Consider the following 23677-nt stretch of genomic DNA (forward strand, 5'->3'; position numbering starts at 1 on the left):
GGCCGTTAAAACTAGGACGGCTAATTTACGTCTTTATAAAAGGGATTTTCAACTCCAGAACTCAATTTATTCGACTTAATTTATGCTTTTCAATTTATACGACTCAATCAACAGCAACAATTTCTCCAGGTAATATCAATTTTATAATTTCTTCTATTTCTCTCACTTTTCTAATATCTCTGATCTAATATCTCTGTTTCTAAACCACTGTGATGTTAATTGCACATCTGTTTCTAATTTTGTAATGTACATGTTCTTGTTCTGATGTTAATAATAATGTATCTGATTTTGTTAATTATGATTTTGTTAATAATGATGTATCACTTGATGTTAACTAGAAAATAACATACCGCGCGTTGCGGCGATTATTTTTGGTGACGTACACAGAGTGGCCCTCATATATTATCCTATTATTATTTGCAAAATGGCTTCATTGCTTATTTACTGCATATTACTTGAGTTACCTTTCCTATGTACATAAGTATAGTTCGTGGGATGCTATGAAATGTAGATGGTTGCTTGTCTTTCCTCTTCTTTGGTTCTGGTGTACGCGTATCTAGAAATAAGGTTCTTTTTGCTGATGGTTTGACCTTTTTCTCTTTTTCCTTATTCTCTTTTTCCTTGTTTGGAGTTAATGGATCTGGTCTATTGAAGTATTAGGTTTTATTGATGTCACAACAACTCTGGCCCACTCATCTCCTCATTATAGTAGTAATAATGACCTATATCTTCATTAATATGTCATGCCATTTGTGACCCAAAATTCAACAATAGTAAACATTTTGACCCATATGAAATATACAGAAGCAAAATAGACCCATTTTAAAAAAGAATCTGATTGTGCAACATAGTGTTAACGAAAAATAATTTAGTGCAGCCAATGGCTAACTCAATTACTATTAAAACATATATTCTATTTTGTATAGTGCAATCACCCAACACCAACTTCAAAAACTTCATTATAAAAATAAGAAACCGAATAGTGAGATATAAAAATAAGAATACATCGCGAGAAGGAAACCTAACATATCTGGTCCTCCTAAGAAACCGAATAGTGAGATATAAAGCATATACAAAAGTAGTATAGCCTTATTCAATTAACTACGAAGACATCATTTCAAACAATTAAATAATGTAATTAGATAAATATAAAAACCAATACCTTTTAAAGACAAAGAAATTTCAAATAAGATAAAAACCTCTAGCCGTTTGCTCGAACATCTGATAACAAACAATCCATGAACGACTTCACTTGACTAAGAAAATATGGTGGGATCTTAAATCCTTCATCATATCAGGCAAAAAAACTAAATGACATGAATACATCAATATAGTTAATCTAATATGATAAAATTATCGTTAATCTTACAAAAGGAGAATCGAGAAAACAAACCTTCAGGCTCCAACAATACATCTGAATCAAGTGACAATAATGAATTAGTTACACTGACACCGCCATCATACATACCGGTAGCTGAGAGCCTGTAAATGAGAACACGCAACAAATGTTAGATCACTATTTCAAAAGATCATTGCACATATAGAATAGATATATTCCTATTAGTTTGTATACATATAATAAATACTTTGAGATGCTTACTTGAGGTTAATGATATCAATTGACCGGCGAAGTGTGATTTCTCCATTTGGGCTGGTACTTTCTTCAACGTGTCCGATGCCTTGGATGGAGCCGGTGTAATATGTTTGAAGTTTTTTTTTATAATTTATTGAAGTCAGCTGGAAATTTATAATAGTTATGAATAATTGTCAATAACAGATTTGTTACCTGTGATGGTGTATAATCTCAATGTTGCTAAACTTCGCAAAGCGTACGAAAACATAAGCAAAACTCCTCGAAACTAACCAGAGTCGGTCCATAGAACCAACGAAAGCCTTGAAGTAAATTGTTAGAATACTCACATGTGACGACCCAGAAATTTCTGACTAAATTTAAACTTTATCTTTATATTATTCTGCCATGATAAGCAATGTTTGTTAAGTTAAATCTCAAGGATTTTAAACTATGTTTATACATTCATTTAAACCTCGACCAAATTCCAATGATTTACGAACCATTAAATGAACATATATGAATATGTATGTATATGTGTATATGTTATAAATTGAAAATGTCAACAAAGTATTTAAACATATAATGCTTTATATGAACGTATTTGTTTCAATATGATTATCGACGAAATTAAAAAAAAAATATATTAAATGATTGAATTATCAGAAACATTGAATTATGATTACAAGTCTCTGTTGAGAGGTCCACTATGATTTGATAAAATCTATTCCTCTTAACGATATTCGGAATAATTTGTAAAGCTATTTATAAATAAAAATAAAAAGTGTCATTTACGAAAGTTAGACAAAAGCTAGTGGAGAATTGGTTTCCATAATATTCTATTAATCTATTTTCAAAAGTACAAAAACGTTTTCAGTTTAAAAAGAACTTTATTATTAAAACGTATATAACTTTTATAAATATCTAGAATCACTTTTGACAACTCATTACTTAACCAGTATAATAAATATAACGATATTTATATTTTATTTCATTAAATATATATAACGATTTAAATTAATATTATATATATTAATACGCGTATTATACATACATAGTTTTTATACTTTTACTATACTTTAACTTTACCTTTACTTTACTTTTACTTTACTTTAACTTTAATAATTCATACTTTAATAATTCACTTTAATAATTTATACTTTAATAATTTACTTTAATAATTCATACTTTAATAATTCACTTTAATAATCCAAAAATCTATTATAAATAGAATTCAATAGGTTTCATTATTTCATAGAAACTTAAAAATATATTTCTCTAAACTCTCTCAATCGATATATATATATATATATACATATATATATATATATATACATATATATATATATATATATATTTGCTCTGTATTATTTCAAGATATTATTAGTATACATAAAATATTACGACGGAGTGATGTACGAGTGATTTCAAAATAGTTTTTTGAATGAGTCGAAGCTAAGGAAATTATGGGTTATAGCTATGGAGGTGGTGGGTATGGTTCATGGGTATGCTTGTGAGGTCAATCTAGTGTTTATCATCTCCGTTGCGTCTACGTACTTTCTTGCAATATTGAATCTCAATATTGATACGTGAGCACTCATAACTTAACTTTTATATATCAATAGTGTATCCCTGACTAGTGCTCGAGTATATAGGATTATGCATGCTTGTACATTCGATATTGTCCTTAGATAGGTTTGTTGAATCCTGAATTAGATACATATGCTACTGAGATAGGGTATATGATATGCATGTCATTGGAAAGCTAGCGAAAAATTAAGAACTTTTCATTTAGATATCGAATGGTTTCGATGAACGGATTAGAAGTTATAGTCAACTGAATTTTAGTATTATTGTTAAAATGATTATTATTACTATCGTCGTTATTATTTTAATAGAAATTTCATTGTTATTATAAAATATCATTATTACTATTATGTTAGTATTATCATTTTATCATAATACCATTTTTTGTAAATATAAATGTTGTTATTTTTTTATAGAATAATAATTATTATTATTACAAAATAATACAACTTTTACTTATTATTATTATGACCAATATTATTTTATCAAATAAATAGGGGATACAAAGATATTTTTCACCACGCGTAATATAATTACATTAATAATACTTACCATTATAGTTTTACGATATTAAGTGAACTTTATAAATTTTACTACTTAAGATATATAAAAGTATATTTTATCATATATAAACGTTAATATAAATTTTTATTAATAAATGACTTTTATTATTATAAAATCTAATAAATATATTTAAATATATAAAACGACTATAGTTAAGTTATATAATAAACACGTATAAATTTTAGAAGTCATTTTGGGTCAAGTTGACTTTTGTTGACTTTTGCATATTAGTCTCGAGCATTAGGATTGTGGTACACTATGACTTGACCAAAAATTGTTAGACAAATATTGACCAACATATAAATATATATAATTAATATAGGTTCGTGAATTCGAGGCCAATCTTGCACTTGTTAAATGACGTTATATGTATTTTTACTACGAAATATAGTATGGTGAGTTTCATTTGCTCCCTTTTATATATATTTTTGGGACTGAGAATACATGCGCTGTTTTTATAAATGTTTTACGAAATAGGCACAAGTACTAAAACTAATTCTACGTGGGTTTAAACCAGAAATATACCCTTAGCTTGGTAACATTAAACTACTTGTCTATGTATGGTAGGCGCGAATCCTAAAGATAGATCTATTGGGCCTGACAAACCCCATCCTGACTATGAGATGCTTTAGTACTTCGAGGTTATTTTAAACACACATGATCTGGTGTACTTCAGAGGGTAAAAAATGAACGTTAAGGCTTGTTACCGGGTGCCTACAACTTATAGAATACTTTTATACACTTGCGAGTGTACATATATTTATAAACGGAAATCTTGTGGTCTATTAATATATTGAAATGATTGTTATGATAAACCTATGAACTCACCAACCTTTTGGTTGACACTTTAAAGCATGTTTATTCTCAGGTATTAAAGAAATCTTCCACTGTGCATTAGCTCATTTTAAGGATATTACTTGGAGTCATTCATGGCATATTTTGAAAGACGTTGCATTCGAGTCATTGAGTTCATCAAGATTATTATTATGTCAATTATAGTTGGATGTATTATGAAATAGTGTGCATGCCGTCAACTTTCGTTGTAAAGAAAGTTTGTCTTTTAAAAACGAATGCAATGTTTGTAAAATGTATCATATAGAGGTCAAATACCTCGCGATGTAATCAACTATTGTGAATCGTTTATAATGTATATGAACGGGTCCTTTCAGTTGGTATCAGAGCGGTAGTCTTAGCGAACCAGGTCTGCATTAGTGTGTCTAACTGATAGTCATTAGGATGCATTAGCCTGAACTTCGACCGTGTCTGCATGTCAAAAGTTTTGCTTATCATTTTTGTCGGAAATTGCCTGCTTATCATTCTTAGTCTAGACACGTCTTACTGCATTGATTGCATGAATAGTGTATAGACAAAATTCATATCTTAGCGTATCTGTTACTGTAAACTTTGCCTGACATATCCCGTAAATTCCTCCGTAATCTACGAAATCTTTTGCGCTATATATATAGATATTCTATGTAATTAGAATACCACGCGATAGCCGAAAAATCATTTCATATCGAAAAATCCTTTATTCAATCGAACGAAATGGAATTCGTCATTAGTTCAAGTCCCTCGAATTCCGATATGGAATCCCACTCAAGCTTCGTAAGCAGTGTGACCGGAATGGATCAACCAATTAGCCATCATCTATTCTGGATGAATTGGGGATAGGTTCGTAGCCTCCTCAATAATTGGAGACAAGAAGAAGGTGATCCCTTCCATCCACCACATTGCCCTCTTGGCGATGAACCTGAAGCACTTACCGGCGAACCGGTCCGAAACACCATTTTCTCTCTCATTTCCAGAGTATCTCGTCACGATTATATACTACATCAAATTTTAGATTTTATTTATCCGCTCGTCCGAACCGACAATCACCCCGGTGTAATAGAAGAAGTCAACGCGCTTCGCGCTTGAGTAGTGGCTTTAGAGAATATGGTGCAAGGGTTACAAACACCAACAAATAACGAAGTATTAATTCATAATTTCAATTTTATTGAATAAATACTCCATAAAATTTATGTAATTTCTAAAGTCTTTAGGGATTATTCAGTTCTAGTTTCAACCGTAAATCAAATGAGTTTAATTTAATATTAACTCATTAAATCTATGTTACATCTGAAGAAAATATGCACATATATATTTTCATAAAGACTGTAATAAAATTCTGTTGTACAAAATATTAATTGTGAAATTTTTTTAACGGGTAGGTAATACCCGAGAGATATATAAATTCACAATTAATATGTTACATTTTTCGAATCTGATTAAGCAAATTATCAACTATACTCCCAAAATCTCACAACAATATACATTCTTGTATAGTAATCAAAACAACCATTCTCACCCAAATTTGATTACGCATTCTGATTTTGAAAAATCAAAATCCAAGTCATGATTTAACAGAAGACATCACTCTTAGATTCCTACATCTTTCAAAGCTATACTTTGACTTCAAAACTGTGTTAGAACATCATATGTATATTAACGATTACAAACTGTGTTCAAACTCTCCGAAGTTTTCGAAGACACTTCAAACAATGAACAATCGAGATGATGATCCAACCACATATTACCCACATTTATGTACCTAAAAAGCTCTCGAAGCCAAAGTCATAGTTCGATGCGTATCCGTGTCAGACCCTTTGACATTTATTAGCTAAAATGACTTTTCAATTCCTTTTCAAAGTAGACAGTTTTGTCACAGCTCCAGCAAGTCAGCTTCGACTTTTCAGTCGGACTAGTCTTATTATAACCTCGATAGATACGTTGCCCTTTCGTCATCGTTACTGGGGACCTTTCATATCTCGCCACCTTAGCAATAAACTTACCAACAACTTCAACTATCTTTGACTTTTCGAAAAATATTATATTTATTGAAATCACATCATTTACTCATTCGCATCTTGTAACGAGAATTGTCATACAAATCATCGAAAAACAGTAACCAGTATTTTAAAATCTCGCAGCATGTCTACGCCAACAGTTATATGTGTACGTAAAACGTCTATCTCCTGGACTTACATACTTTGAATGTGAAGTTCTGAAAAATATTTTGAACTACAAACTAGTTCTTGAAATGTTGACGAAGCATCAAAAACTGTAAACGATCTTAACAGTAAAAAGTTTGATGACAAAGAATAGTAAGGTGGTAAAGCTGAGAAAAAGAGAAGGTTTGGAACTGAAAAACGGATTGAACAGACTATGAAGGAGGTTGTGGACAAATCACAAAGACTAAATCTGCCTTCAAAGAATTCAAATGATTCAGTGCCTGCTAAAGTCATTAACGAATACCTTACTCTTTATTCTAAACCTTTACAGACAAATCTTCATCATCATCCATCAATATTATAAATTCTAAGATATTATCATATCTTTCATTATAAATATCCGCTATATTTCTGAAGATATTTTCACAACTAATCTTATCTGAAGTCATTTATCTCTTTGCGCTATCAGTGTTACATTATATAAGAAACTATTAGTTTCTATATTCTATAAACTTTCGAGTTTAAATTATGAATGTTTTGAAGTAGTGTTGGGAACTGAAGCATGAGTTAGTATAATATAATGACACTTGATCAACGTGATTATATTACAGTAAGCCATGCTGAGTTTCTAATGGGACATGACGATTCACAGACCATGCCGTCATCATGTTCCATGTTACACGACTCTTGTATTCTATTTAATCTCTAAAAATATCAAGAATATATTTTCTTGATGATTCGGTCTTTTCAGGGTATTCTGGTAAATTAACAAATCAAGATCGTGCCATTATCATTTCCTTCTTAGAACATTAACTATGTTCATTCTGAAATTCATATCTGCGAATACTGGACCATTACAAACGTTGCTTAATCGCAAAAAGAAGAAACGAAAGGACAAAACTCCAAAATAGAAATTGGAGTATAAATCGCAGCAAATAGAAGGGAGCATTAACTATGGATGTCAATGATTATAGAAGACAAAAGCAGGGGCTTTGAAATATAAGGGAAGATATAAAACCCAACAACCACCCAAAAATTATAAACCGTATATATCGATACATATAGCAATATAAAGACATGAAAGAACTAAAAACACTATAAAACCGAGAGTATAGAAGAAGTAAATAGATTCTTCCGGAGGCAGATGAAAAAAAAGAATGATAGATATGAAAGTGAGGAGTATATCAAGAATTGGTACTGGATGAAGCATATTGATAAATACTTTAAAATATGAGTTGAGGGAGAAAGAATAGAAGGTGTGAGTTGTAAGGAAACGAAGGAGGTGGATTTATAGTGAAATACCCGACAGAGAAATCAAGATGGATTATCGTATTAATTCGAAGAGAATCATAATCTCCTTAATCACCGAAGCATCAAATCCAACATAGATTACAAAGATTTTCTTTAAATTCGGAGATCAATTGTGATGACGTCAAAAGATATGACGAATCACTATAATCTTATTTCCTTCATTTACGATAACTTCCCTCATACGCTTCGAGTAATCGAATTATTTTATCCATACTTCTTAGACATGATAAAACTTCATAATCGTTACTTCATAATAACATTCTCATTGTTAGCCATAACGACCTCTATCAAATTTCGGGGACGAAATTTCTTTAACGGGTAGGTACTGTGACGACCCGGAAATTTCCGACTAAATTTAAACTTTATCTTTATATTATTCTGACACGATAAGCAATGTTTGTTAAGTTAAATCTCAAGGATTTTAAACTATGTTTATACATTCATTTAAACCTCGACCAAATTCCAATGATTCACGAACCATTAAATGAACATACATGAATATGTATGTATATGTGTATATGTTATAAATTGAAAATGTCAACAAAGTATTTAAACATACAATGCTTTATATGAATGTATTTGTTTCAATATGATTATCGACGAAATTAAAAAAAATATATTAAATGATTGAATTATCAGAAACATTGAATTATGATTACAAGTCTCTGTTGATAGGTCCACTATGATTTGAGAAAATCTATTCCTCTTAACGATATTCGGAATAATTTGTAAAGCTATTTATAAATAAAAATAAAAAGTGACATTTACGAAAGTTAGACAAAAGCTAGTGGAGAATTGGTTTCCATAATATTCTATTAATCTATTTTCAAACGTACAAAAACGTTTTCAGTTTAAAAAGAACTTTATTATTAAAACGTATATAACTTTTATAAATATCTAGAATCACTTTTGACAACTCATTACTTAACCAGTATAATAAATATAATGATATTTATATTTTATTTCATTAAATATATATACCGATTTAAATTAATATTATATATATTTATACGCGTATTATACATACATAGTTTTTATATTTTTACTATACTTTAACTTTACCTTTACTTTACTTTTACTTTACTTTAACTTTAATAATTCATACTTTAATAATTCACTTTAATAATTTATACTTTAATAATTTACTTTAATAATTCATACTTTAATAATTCACTTTAATAATTCAAAAATCTATTATAAATAGAATTCAACAGGTTTCATTATTTCATAGAAACTTGAAAATATATTTCTCTAAACTCTCTCAATCAATTTATATATATATATATATATATATATATATATATATACATATATATATATTTGCTCTGTATTATTTCATGATATTATTAGTATACATAAAATATTACGACGGAGTGATGTCCGAGTGATTTCAAAATAGTTTTTTGAATGATTCGAAGCTAAGGAAATTATGGGTTATAGCTATAGAGGTGGTGGGTATGGTTCATGGGTATGCTCGTGAGGTCAATCTAGTGTTTATCATCTCCGTTGCGTCTACGTACTTTCCTACAATATTGAATCTCAATATTGATACGTGAGCACTCATAACTTAACTTTTATATATCAATAGTGTATCCCTGACTAGTGCTCGAGTATATAGGATTATGCATGCTTGTACATTCGATATTGTCCTTAGATAGGTTTGTTGAATCCTGAATTAGATACATATGCTACTGAGATAGGGTATATGATATGCATGTCATTGGAAAGCTAGCAAAAAATTAAGAACTTTTCATTTAGATATCGAATGGTTTCGATGAACGGATTAGAAGTTATAGTCAACTGAATTTTAGTATTATTGTTTAAATGATTATTATTACTATCGTCGTTATTATTTTAATAGAAATATCATTGTTATTATAAAATATCATTATTACTATTATGTTTGTATTATCATTTTATCATAATACCATTTTTAGTAAATATAAATGTTGTTATTTTTTTATAGAATAATAATAATTATTATTACAAAATAATACAACTTTTACTTATTATTATTATGATCAATATTATTTTATCAAATAAATAGGGGATACAAAGATATTTTTCACCACGCGTAATATAATTACATTAATAATACTTACCACTATAGTTTTACGATATTAAGTGAACTTTATAAATTTTACTACTTAAGATATATAAAAGTATATTTTATCATATATAAACGTTAATATAAATTTTTATTAATAAATGACTTTTATTATTATAAAATCTAATAAATATATTTAAATATATAAAACGACTATAGTTATGTTATATAATAAACACATATAAATTTTAGAAGTCATTTTGGGTCAAGTTGACTTTTGTTGACTTTTGCATATTAGTCTCGAGCATTAGGATTGTGGTACACTATGACTTGACCAAAAATTGTTAGACAAATATTGACCAACATATAAATATATATAATTAATATAGGTTCGTGAATCCGAGGCCAACCTTGCACTTGTTAAATGACGTTATATGTATTTTTACTACGAAATACAGTATGGTGAGTTTCATTTGCTCCCTTTTATATATATTTTTGGGACTGAGAATACATGCGCTGTTTTTATAAATGTTTTACGAAATAGGCACAAGTACTAAAACTAATTCTACGTGGGTTTAAACCAGAAATATACCCTTAGCTTGGTAACATTAAACTACTTGTCTATGTACGGTAGGCGCGAATCCTAAAGATAGATCTATTGGTCCTGACAAACCCCATCCTGACTATGGGATGCTTTATTACTTCGAGGTTATTTTAAACACACCTGATCTGGTGTACTTCAGAGGGTAAAACATGAATGTTAAGGCTTGTTACCGGGTGCCTACAACTTATAGAATACTTTTATACACTTGCAAGTGTACATATATTTATAAACGGAAATCTTGTGGTCTCTTAATATATTGAAATGATTGTTATGATAAACCTATGAACTCACCAACCTTTTGGTTGACACTTTAAAGCATGTTTATTCTCAGGTATTAAAGAAATCTTCCACTGTGCATTAGCTCATTTTAAGGATATTACTTGGAGTCATTCATGGCATATTTTGAAAGACGTTGCATTCGAGTCATTGAGTTCATCAAGATTATTATTATGTCAATTATAGTTGGATGTATTATGAAATGGTGTGCATGCCGTCAACTTTCGTTGTAAAGAAAGTTTGTCTTTTAAAAACGAATGCAATGTTTGTAAAATGTATCATATAGAGGTCAAATACCTCGCGATGTAATCAACTATTGTGAATCGTTTATAATGTATATGAACGGGTCCTTTCATCACATAACAAAGCATCAAGTCAAATAACCAAATTTGGTTATTTGACTTATTTGGGATCAGATTGTAAAGTCATCATTTCCCTTTTCGGATATATCACAAGGGTCAATAAAATGCCAAAGTAACGGGTCAAGGCTTCACATATTCTGCAGTATTTCCCAAAATGTAATGAGGGTTCCAAAAGCTCAATTGGATCCTTCCCATTATGAGAATTAGCTGTTAGCATTCTTAGTGTATTAAAACAATTGTATCTTGTAAACCAAAAATAACAATTCTGCTTGTATTCATAAAAATCAATATACAAACGATCATTATTCTTGTTTATAATTTTAAAACATGGTATCAGAGCTTATGGTGTAGATCTGATATCATTACACTCATAATTATGTGACGACCCGGAAATTTTCGACCAAATTTAAACTTAATTTCATATGGTTTCGACATGATGAGCAAAGTCTATTTAATTGAATCTTAACATTTTGAACTGTTGTTATGCATTCAGTTAACATTCGACTATTATCGACGATTGACGAATAGATGTTTGTAAATAAATATGTGAATAAATATATATAGGTAAGTGTATATATTAATTTGAATTAAATATGAAGAGTAATATATAAAATAATTAAGATAATATTAAAATAAATATATATATAAATTCGGTACACAATTAATATTATAGGCACGTTGTAATATATACAAAATATATAGATGTTAAATATTCAAATGTGTTATTATAAAATATGAGTATTATATAATTAATAATATGTAATATTAATATATCAAAAATGACTACAAGTTAAAATATAGTTATTTCTTTCATTATGATATAACTAATAGTGAAATTTAATTAGTGTTATGATCATTATTTTTATAATCACCATTATTATCATAAATAATACAAATAGTATTATCATTATGAATAAAAGTATTACTATCAGTTTTATAGTTAATATCATTATTATTACTTATTAATATTATAAATACTATAAAAATAATTATTATAAATATTAGTATTATAATTACCATTAATAATATTATTATTATCAATTACACTAAAAATTATTACTATCATGACATTATTATTATTTTTATTATATTAATGTTTTTATTATCCTTTACAATATTGAGTGTGATATTAATACAATTATATAAAAAGACTAATTATAGTATATAATTATTGAAATAAATACATACTGTTAAATACCCATATATGAATACAGATTAACTATATATATATATATAGATAAGAACAGATTGATATATAATGTATAAAATACATGAATATACAATTACAATTACAGAATGGAATATATTTAGCTTTCAATCACTTTCAAGATTAAAGGTAAATCTGCTTTCTAACAAACACCGATTTGATTATAAATTAAACACAAGACTCCAAATGCTGTTACTAATTACTTTCTACTTTTTATTTTTGAGTGTACTGGATCATGAACCTATCAATTTCAATCCTATACATAATTGATAAAGTCCAGGCTGCTGACAACATAAATTCTTCTCGTCATGCTATAAACTGCAGAACACATCCACTATGTTGCTGATATAATCTTCTTGCTGTTTAATCTGTAGAACCACAAAAACAATAACACCATCACAAATTATTTACTATTGTACGAAGCAAAAACCATACCACTTTGATTTTGATCAATTATTATTATCATACCTGCACTCACTAATTGAGATGCTGCTACTCCCTTTCCTGTTATTGAATTCTATTCACCACACATCCTCTCTTACAGCTGCTGCTCGTTTTCTATCTTACAACTCAACCCACAAGCCATCACATTCAATCTCCATTGATATAATTTTCCGTTTTATTTTCCCTTCTAATCAAACTCAACCAAAACCATCGTGAACTATTGCTATGCTTCTGGTTCTGTCTTCAATCAAAAGCCACCACACCACCATCACAGCTTCTGCTATTCTTCATTTGTCCAAGCACCTCCCACAACCACCACACTTCGTAAACCACCACCAAACCTTGACTGTAATATGGTCCTGTTTTCAATTACAATTACTACTGCTACACCTGCAAAACAATCAAACTAGAACATCTTCGATTTCTAATGTTAGACTATGAACCAGCCTCATAACATCATCGAATTTTTCACATAATTCGGACCTGGTTACATTAAAGAAAAGAAAACAAAATATTCCAAGTTTCATATTCGAATTAAACAGATAGATTACATAGCATTGAATCTGATTGAATTGAATAATAATTGATGACTAATAAATGTATATTTATATAAAATAATAAGTGAATAAAAAGAACACAAATCACTGTTCTTGTTTCCAGTTGTTACTCGATGATGATAACAATCGATGAATGGATACAGTACCTGTAATTACACTACTATGATGATTGATTTCTTTCTAGTTGAACAAACCTCAATTATTGCTTCGATTCTTCCGTTAACAACGATGATTAAGGCTGGTGAGGGCGATTAAATGATGATGATGATGAATCGTTCATTATTGTTGTAATCGATTGATCTATTGATGATAAAGATGATTGTCGATTGAATGAAAGATGAAGATACAGTGATGATAATCGATCGATGATGATGGTACAGGGATGATAATCAATCGATGATGATGATGGTACAATGATGATAAGCTAACTACGACGATGATGATGATGAAATGAAGAGTGGCTCGTTGGTTGTTGCTGCTACCCTATTTCAGAAACCCTCGCTTTGTTACTGATGATACGAAGGGGTTATTAAATGGGTTGTTAAGTGGGTTTGCTAAATGGACTTGGACAAGTATTAAAAATGATGGATCCAAAGTTAGCCCAATTGATTATTAATGGTAAAAATTATTATTATTATTATTATTATTATTATTATTATTATTATTATTATTATTATTATTATTATTATTATTATTATTATTATTATTATTATTATCACATGTATCATAACTATTATTATTATCAATGCCAAAATAAGTATTAGTTATCATTTTTATCATTATTAACACTATTATCAATATTAGTATTATCATTATTAATATCATTATTACTAGTGTTGTTATTATTATTATTATTATTATTATTATTATTATTATTATTATTATTATTATTATTATTACTACTAGTATCATAATTATTGTCATTGTTATTATTATCAATAGATGTATTGTTATAATTATTTTTATCATTATTATTAATGACATAAGTATTAAAATTAATATTATTATCATTATTATTAAAATGATTATTAGTATAGTTATCACTAAACCTATTATCGATTGGAGTAAATGTTTATTTTTATAGTTAGTATTATTATTAGTACTAGTAGTATTATTATCATCGACACGATTTTTCATATATATTATTTATTCAGCATTATTAAATCTAATTATTTACTATTTTGGTATCATCATTAATTTAACAAATAAATGATATTTGTATATAAGTATATTTAATAAACATAACTTAACTATATTAATATTTAGATATATGAAATCAATAATAAGACTTATAAAACATTAAATATAGCAATTACATCATTAATAATAATATATAAATTGGTTCGATTACGGTTATATGTATTAATATATATCTAAATAATATAGGTTCGTGAATCCGAGATCAACCCTACACTTGTTCAATGTCGTTATATGTATTTTTACTACAAAATACATTATGGTGAGTTTCATTTGCTCTCTTTTTAAATGCTTTTGCAATATATATTTTTGGGACTGAGACTACATGCGCTGCTTTTATAAATGTTTTACGAAATATACACAAGTAATCGAAACTGCATTCTATGGTTGGATAATCGAATCGAATATGCCCCCTTTTTAGCTTGGTAGCCTAAGAATTAGGGAAATGGCCCCTAATTGACGCGAATCCTAAAGATAGATCTATGGACCTTGACACGTCCCATTCGGGTTACGAATGCTTTAGTACTTCGATTATCATGTCCGACGAGAGTCCCGGAATGATGGAGATATTCTATATGCATCCTGTTAGTTCGGTTATCAAGCGTTCACCATATGAATGATTTTTATCTCTACGCAGTTTGCGAAATGCCTGATATGAGATGATGTTTATAAAAAATGATTTGAAAATCTTGTGGTCTATTAAATTAATGAAAATGATTGTTTATAATAAACTAATGAACTCACCAACCTTTTGGTTGACACTTGAAAGCATGTTTATTCTTAGGTATGAAAGAAATCTTCCGTTGTGCATTTGCTCAATTTAAAGATATTACTTGGAGTCATTCATGACATATTTCAAAAAACGTTGCATTCGAGTCATTGAGTTCATCAAGATTGTTATTAAGTCAATTATAGTTGGATATATTATGAAATGGTATGCATGTTGTCAACTTTCGATGTAATGAAAGTTTGTCTTTTAAAAACGAATGCAGTGTTTCTAAAATGTATCATATAGAGGTCAAGTACCTCACGATGTAACCAAATGTAATGTATTCGTCCAGATGGATTAGGATGGGTCATTTCAGTTGGCATCAGAGCTGGTATAACGCCGTCCATGTGTGGCGGGTTAGTCGTAAAGGAGGTTCTCACAGTGTTACCTGTGACGAAGCATTGGCTCTTACTCCTTGCGATCCCTTACGAGGGTTGGCAGTAGCCGAGAGGCATGTAGTGACCCAAACTTTTCCATGTTTATATATATATATATTAAATGAAATTGTTATTTTACATGATTAAGTGTTTTCAACATGTTAAGCAATCAAACTTCTTAAGACTTGATTAATTGAAATAGGTTTCATATAGACAATTGACCACCCAAGTTGACCGGTGATTCACGAACGTTAAAACTTGTAAAAACTATATGATGACATATATATGGTTATATATATAGTTAACATGGTATTATGATAAGTAAACATATCATTAAGTATATTAACAATGAACTACATATGTAAAAACAAGACTACTAACTTAATGATTTTGAAACGAGACATATATGTAACGATTATCGTTGTAACGACATTTAATGTATATATATCATATTAAGAGATATTCGTACATCATAATATCATGATAATATAATAATTTAAAATCTCTTTTGATATTATAAACATTGGGTTAACAACATTTAACAAGATCGTTAAACTAAAGGTTTCAAAACAACACTTACATGTAACGACTAACGATGACTTAACGACTCAGTTAAAATGTATATACATGTAGTGTTTTAATATGTATTCATACACTTTTGAAAGACTTCAAGACACTTATCAAAATACTTCTACTTAACAAAAATTCTTACAATTACATCCTCGTTCAGTTTCATCAACAATTCTACTCGTATGCACCCGTATTTGTACTCGTACAATACACAGCTTTTAGATGTATGTACTATTGGTATATACACTCCAATGATCAGCTATTAGCAGCCCATGTGAGTCACCTAACACATGTGGGAACCATCATTTGGCAACTAGCATGAAATATCTCATAAAATTACAAAAATATGAGTAATCATTCATGACTTATTTACATGAAAACAAAATTACATATCCTTTATATCTAATCCATACACCAACGACCAAAAACACCTACAAACACTTTCATTCTTCAATTTTCTTCATCTAATTGATCTCTCTCAAGTTCTATCTTCAAGTTCTAAGTGTTCTTCATAAATTCCAAAAGTTCTAGTTTCATAAAATCAAGAATACTTCCAAGATTGCAAGTTTACTTCCAAGTTTTCTAAATCCATTCCAAGTAATCATCTAAGATCAAGAAACCTTTGTTACTTACAGTAGGTTATCTTTCTAATACAAGGTAATAATCATATTCAAACTTTAATTCAATTTCTATAACTATAACAATCTTATTTCGAGTGGAAATCTTACTTGAAATTGTTTTCGTGTCATGATTTTGCTTCAAGAACTTTCAAGCCATCCAAGGATCCTTTGAAGCTAGATCCATTTTTCTCATTTCCAGTAGGTTTATCCAAGAAACTTGAGGTAGTAATGATGTTCATAACATCATTCGATTCATACATAAAAAGCTGTCTTATTCAACGTTATAAACTTGTAATCACTAGAACATAGTTTAGTTAATTCTAAACTTGTTCGCAAATAAAGTTAATCCTTCTAACTAGACTTTTAAAATCAACTAAATACATGTTATATATCTATATGATATGCTAACTTAATGATTTAAAACCCGAAAACACGATAAACACCATAAAACTGGATATACGCCGTCGTAGTAAAACTGGGGGCTGTTTTGGTTGGGATAATTAAAAGCTAAGAAGAACTTTGATTTAAAAGTTATACTTCTGTAAAAATGATTTTTCTTATGAACATGAAACTATATCCAAAAATCATGGTTAAACTCAAAGTGAAAGTATGTTTTTCAAAATGGTCATCAAGATGTCGTTTTTTCGACGGAAATGACTACCTCTTTCAAAAATGACTTGTAACTTGTATTTCCGACTATAAACTTATACTTTTTCTGTTTAGATTCATATAGTTAAGTTCAATACAAAACCGTGGCCACTGAAATCACTCAAAACGGATTAGAAACGAAGAAATGGCGAGTAAAACAAGATTGATAAAAACTACTCATTTTACCTACGTGAAAGTTAGTAATAAATCTATTCCAACCATAACCTAATCAACTTATATTGTATATTATGTAATATTGAGATACCATAGACACGTATACAATGTTTCGACCTATCATGTCGACCCATCTATATATATATATATATTGCGGAACAACCATAGACACTCTATATGTGAATGTTGGAGTTAGCTATACAGGGTTGAGGTTGATTCCAAAATATATATATAGTTTGAGTTGTGATCAATTCTGAGATACGTATACACTGGGTCGTGGATTGATTCAAGATACTATTTATCGATTTATTTCTGTACATCTAACTGTGGACAACTAGTTGTAGGTTACTAACGAGGACAGCTGACTTAATAAACTTAAAACATCAAAATGTATTAAAAGTTTTGTAAATATATTTTGAACATACTTTGATATATATGTATATATTGTTATAGGTTTGTGAATCAACCAGTTGCCAAGTCTTACTTCCCGACGAAGTAAAAATCTGTGAAAGTGAGTTATAGTCCAACTTTTAAAATCTAATATTTTTGGGATGAGAATACATGCAAGTTTTATAAATGATTTACAAAATAGACACAAGTACGTGAAACTACATTCTATGGTTGAATTATCGAAATCGAATATGCCCCTTTTTATTAAGTCTGGTAATCTAAGAATTAGGGAACAGACACCCTAATTGACGTGAATCCTAAAGATAGATCTATTGGGCCCAACAAGCCCCATCCAAAGTACCGGATGCTTTAGTACTTCGAAATTTATATCATATCCGAAGGGTGTCCCGGAATGATGGGGATATTCTTATATATGCATCTTGTTAATGTCGGTTACCAGGTGTTCACCATATGAATGATTTTTATCTCTATGTATGGGATGTGTATTGAAATATGAAATCTTGTGGTCTATTATTACGATTTGATATATATAGGTTAAACCTATAACTCACCAACATTTTTGTTGACGTTTAAAGCATGTTTATTCTCAGGTGAATACTAAGAGCTTCCGCTGTTGCATACTAAAATAAGGACAAGATTTGGAGTCCATGTTTGTATGATATTGTGTAAAAACTGCATTCAAGAAACTGATTTCGATGTAACATATTTGTATTGTAAACCATTATGTAATGGTCGTGTGTAAACAGGATATTTTAGATTATCATTATTTGATAATCTACGTAAAGCTTTTTAAACCTTTATTTATGAAATAAAGGTTATGGTTTGTTTTAAAAATGAATGCAGTCTTTGAAAAACGTCTCATATAGAGGTCAAAACCTCGCAACGAAATCAATTAATATGGAACGTTTTTAATCAATAAGAACGGGACATTTCAGTTGGTATCAGAGCGTTGGTCTTAGAGAACCAGAATTTTGCATTAGTGTGTCTTATCGAGTTTGTTAGGATGCATTAGTGAGTCTGGACTTCGACCGTGTTTACTTGAAAAATGATTGCTTAACAAATTTTGTTGGAAACTATATATTTTTAACATGTGAATATTATGTGATATATTAATCTCTTAACGTGTTTAATATTATGTGATAGATGTCTACCTCTAGAACAAGTCCTATTGACTCACCTAATAATAATGAAGAGTCAAATGTAAATTGGAATAATTCGTGGACTGATTCACAAGTTCCCGAAGAGGAACCGGAAGAAGAGTCGGAACCGGAAGAAGAATCGGAACCGGAAGAAGAATCGGAATCGGAAGAAGAACCAGTGGGGGAAATAATAAAATGGTTAAGTAGAAGAAAATCCTCAACCAACCGACCAAAGTTAATTATGGTCAACGGTGTTTCCGCCAAGGAAGCAAAATATTGGGAGGATTACCAATTCTCCGATGGATCGGATCCCGACGAGGATTCCGATGATGTTATAGAAATTACCCCAACTGAATTTAAAAAGGCAAAAGAGAACAATAAGGTAAAGGGCATAAAAATAGAGAAATCTAATTCCACCCCCGATGAACTTTATATGTATCGTCAACACCCGTATTTCTTAAGTTGTAACAATAACCCGGGAACCTCTAAACCACCAGGTTTTTCTAGACCAATGTGGAAAACGACGGCTCGTATTAGGGGAACATCATATATCCCTAAAAACTTAGCAAAACGAACCAAGTTCGAAAAAGAAGAAACGAGTGAGTCGGAATAAGATAATTGTATTTGTGCGGTGTAATATATGTAATATAATGTGCTTATGCTTTACGATATATGTAAAAATTGCTTGTATTAATAAGTATCTTTTATGAATCTAACTCTTGTCTATTTTACAGTATAAAAACACAAAATGGATAGACAACCCAATATTTTAGAAGACTTACCCGGAGACATGATTGATGAAATCTTGTCTAGAGTCGGTCAGAATTGCTCGGCACAACTATTTAAGGTGAGATCAGTTTGTAAGACATTCGAAGAACGTTCCAATAATTCCTTGGTTTATAAAAGGCTTTCGTTCGAAAGATGGGGGATATCACATTGGGAAATCCATAAGTTACGATGTGTTTACTTTGACGCATATATTGCGGGGAACCCAAATGCTATTTTACGCAACGGGTTAAGAAATTATTTTGACTCAATATATCCGAATATAGGACTTCGTGATTTAGAAAAAGCGGCTAACATGCAACATAAAGAAGCATGTTATGCTTACGGCTTAGTAATGTTCGCTTCTCACCAAAGTGAGAACAAGAACATCGGGCTACAACTATTAAACAAAACGTTCCCACAAGTGACGGAGTCGGTAATTGGGGTAAGAAATGAGGTTTTTAGATTGTTAAGGGACTGTTAGATATTACGTAACCCTCGTCCCTTTGACGACGATACAACACGCTGTCTTATCAACGGCCATAACGGTTATGTTCCACAAGACCAAGGATGGGAAGTAGTCCTAGTAAAACCAGAATGCATGACTTGTTTCTGGACGTATGAATTACGTGTCTTTATTGCCTTTGCTGAACGACTTGTGTACTAGCTAGAATTATCTTCACAACCATCTTGTATCAAATTTATTGTGTGCTATATTTCATGCTATATGTAAAATAAGCGGTATTGTAAGTTTGTAAAATATTGTGTAAAAGTTTGAACGCGAAATATTATTATAATCAGTTTTTCATATAGAATTGTAGTAGTTGAATTGTATATTAGCTACTAAGTATGAACTTAACGGGTAGGTACTACCCGAATTTAAACTTATAAAACGCTAATATGAAGAAAAAGCTTTTATAAATGAGTTCATATTATGCTACGAAATACTATTGACTACTCTTAATATTCTGTATGATTAACTTGTTTCATTTGACTATTTTAAGGAAATGGCACCGACTACTCGACAAACCTTGAATATGAGCGAAGAGGAATTTCGTGCCTTTCTTGCTTCAAACATAGCCGCAGTACAGGCTGCGCTACATACCAACAATAACCTTGGATCTAGCAGTACAGGAAATCGTATAGGATGCACCTACAAAGAATTCACTGCCTGCAAACCTTTGGAATTTGATGGAACCGAAGGACCAATCGGATTAAAACGGTGGACCGAGAAGGTCGAATCGGTGTTTGCCATAAGTAAGTGTACTGAAGAGGACAAAGTGAAGTACGCTACGCATACCTTCACAGGTTCTGCGTTAACATGGTGGAATACCTATCTAGAGCAAGTGGGACAAGATGATGCTTACGCACTACCGTGGTCAGCATTCAAGCACTTGATGAACGAGAAGTACCGTCCCAGAACCGAGGTCAATAAGCTCAAGACAGAACTTAGAGGGTTACGAACTCAAGGATTTGATATTACCACGTACGAAAGACGATTCACAGAATTGTGCCTATTGTGTCCGGGAGCGTTCGAAGATGAGGAAGAGAAGATCGATGCGTTTGTGAAAGGATTACCGGAAAGAATCCAAGAAGATATAAGTTCACACGAGCCCGCCTCCATACAACAGGCATGTAGAATGGCTCACAAACTAGTGAACCAGATTGAAGAAAGAATTAAAGAACAGACTGCTGAAGAGGCCAATGTGAAGCAAGTCAAAAGAAAGTGGGAGGAAAACGGTGATAAGAATCACCAATACAACAACAACAGCAATTACAACAATAATCGTAACAACTATCCCAACAATCGCAACATTAATCGCAACTACAACAAACGGCCCAACAACAACAACAACAACAATAGCAGCCGCAACTACAACAATCATCCCAACAACAATAACAACCGCAACAACAACAACAACAATCAGAAGCAGCTATGCCAAAGGTGTGAAAAGTATCACTCGGGGTTCTGCACCAAATTTTGCAACAAGTGTAAAAGAAATGGTCATAGCGCAGCGAAGTGTGAGGTCTACGGACTAGGGGTTAACAGAACGAAAGGAACAAATGGTGTCGGAACGAGTAATGGCGGAGCAAGTAGTGTCGGAGCAAGTTATGCCAATGTAGTTTGTTATAAATGTGGAAAACCGGGCCAAATTATTAGAAATTGCCCGAACCAGGAGAACACGAATGGACAAAGCCGTGGAAGAGTTTTCAATATTAATGCGGCAGAGGCACAGGAAGACCCGGAGCTTGTTACGGGTATGTTTCTTATTGACAATAAATCTGCTTACGTTTTATTTGATTCGGGTGCGGATAGAAGCTATATGCGTAGAGATTTTTGTGCTAAATAAAGTTGTCCATTGACGCCTTTGGATAGTAAATTTTTACTCGAATTAGCAAATGGTAAATTAATTTTAGCAGATAATATATGTCGGAATCGAGAAATTAAACTGGTTAGCGAAACATTTAAGATTGACTTGATACCAGTAGAGTTAGGGAGTTTTGATGTGATAATCGGTATGGACTAGTTGAAAGAAGTGAAAGCAAAGATCGTTTGTTACAAAAATACAATTCGCATTATACGAGAAAAAGGAAAACCCTTAATGGTGTACGGAGAAAAGGGCAACACGAAGCTACATATTATTAGTAATTTGAAGGCACAAAAACTAATAAGAAAAGGTTGCTATGCTGTTCTAGCACACGTCGAGAAAGTATAAACTGAAGAAAAGAGCATCAATGATGTTCCCGTCGCAAAAGAATTTCCCGATGTATTTCCGAAAGAATTACCGGGATTACCCCCACATTGATCCGTTGAATTTCAAATAGATCTTGTACCAGGAGCTGCACCAATAGCTCGTGCTCCTTACAGACTCGCACCCAGCGAGATGAAAGAACTGCAAAGCCAATTACAAGAACTCTTAGAGCGTGGTTTCATTCGACCAAGCACATCACCGTGGGGAGTTCATGTTTTGTTTGTCAAGAAGAAAGATGGTACATTTATGTTGTGTATTGACTACAGAGAGTTGAACAAACTTACCATCAAAAACCGTTATCCACTGCCGAGAATTGACGACTTATTTGATCAACTACAAGGCTCGTCTGTTTATTCAAAGATTGACTTACGTTCTGGGTATCATCAAATGTGGGTGAAAGAAGATGATATTCCAAAGACTGCTTTTAGAACACGTTACGGTCATTACGAGTTTATGGTTATGCCGTTTGGTTTAACTAATGCACCAGCTGTGTTCATGGACCTTATGAACCGAGTGTGTGGACCATACCTTGATAAGTTTGTCATTGTTTTCATTGATGACATACTTATTTACTCAAAGAATGACCAAGAACACGGTGAACATTTGAGAAAGGTGTTAGAAGTATTGAGGAAGGAAGAATTATATGCTAAGTTTTCAAAGTGTGCATTTTGGTTGGAAGAAGTTCAATTCCTCGGTCACATAGTGAACAAAGAAGGTATTAAGGTGGATCCGGCA

General features: G+C 30.9%; 1 protein-coding gene across 1 annotated transcript; it reads right to left on the reverse strand.

The window, feature by feature from the left end:
* Positions 1–264: 264 nt before the first annotated feature.
* Positions 265–1905, reverse strand: LOC139858896 (uncharacterized). The gene is made up of 5 exons (XM_071847734.1): positions 1787–1905; positions 1601–1679; positions 1394–1482; positions 1200–1284; positions 265–728 (listed from the first exon to the last, which is right to left on the reverse strand). Exons 1-4 carry the CDS (start codon positions 1839–1841, stop codon positions 1202–1204), a joined length of 306 nt encoding a protein of 101 aa, XP_071703835.1. The 5' UTR covers positions 1842–1905; the 3' UTR covers positions 265–728; positions 1200–1201.
* Between the last annotated feature and the right edge of the window lie 21772 nt (positions 1906–23677).

Source organism: Rutidosis leptorrhynchoides, chromosome 7 (genome assembly GCF_046630445.1).
Source record: "Rutidosis leptorrhynchoides isolate AG116_Rl617_1_P2 chromosome 7, CSIRO_AGI_Rlap_v1, whole genome shotgun sequence".
In the NCBI taxonomy this organism is placed as follows: Eukaryota; Viridiplantae; Streptophyta; class Magnoliopsida; order Asterales; family Asteraceae; genus Rutidosis; species Rutidosis leptorrhynchoides.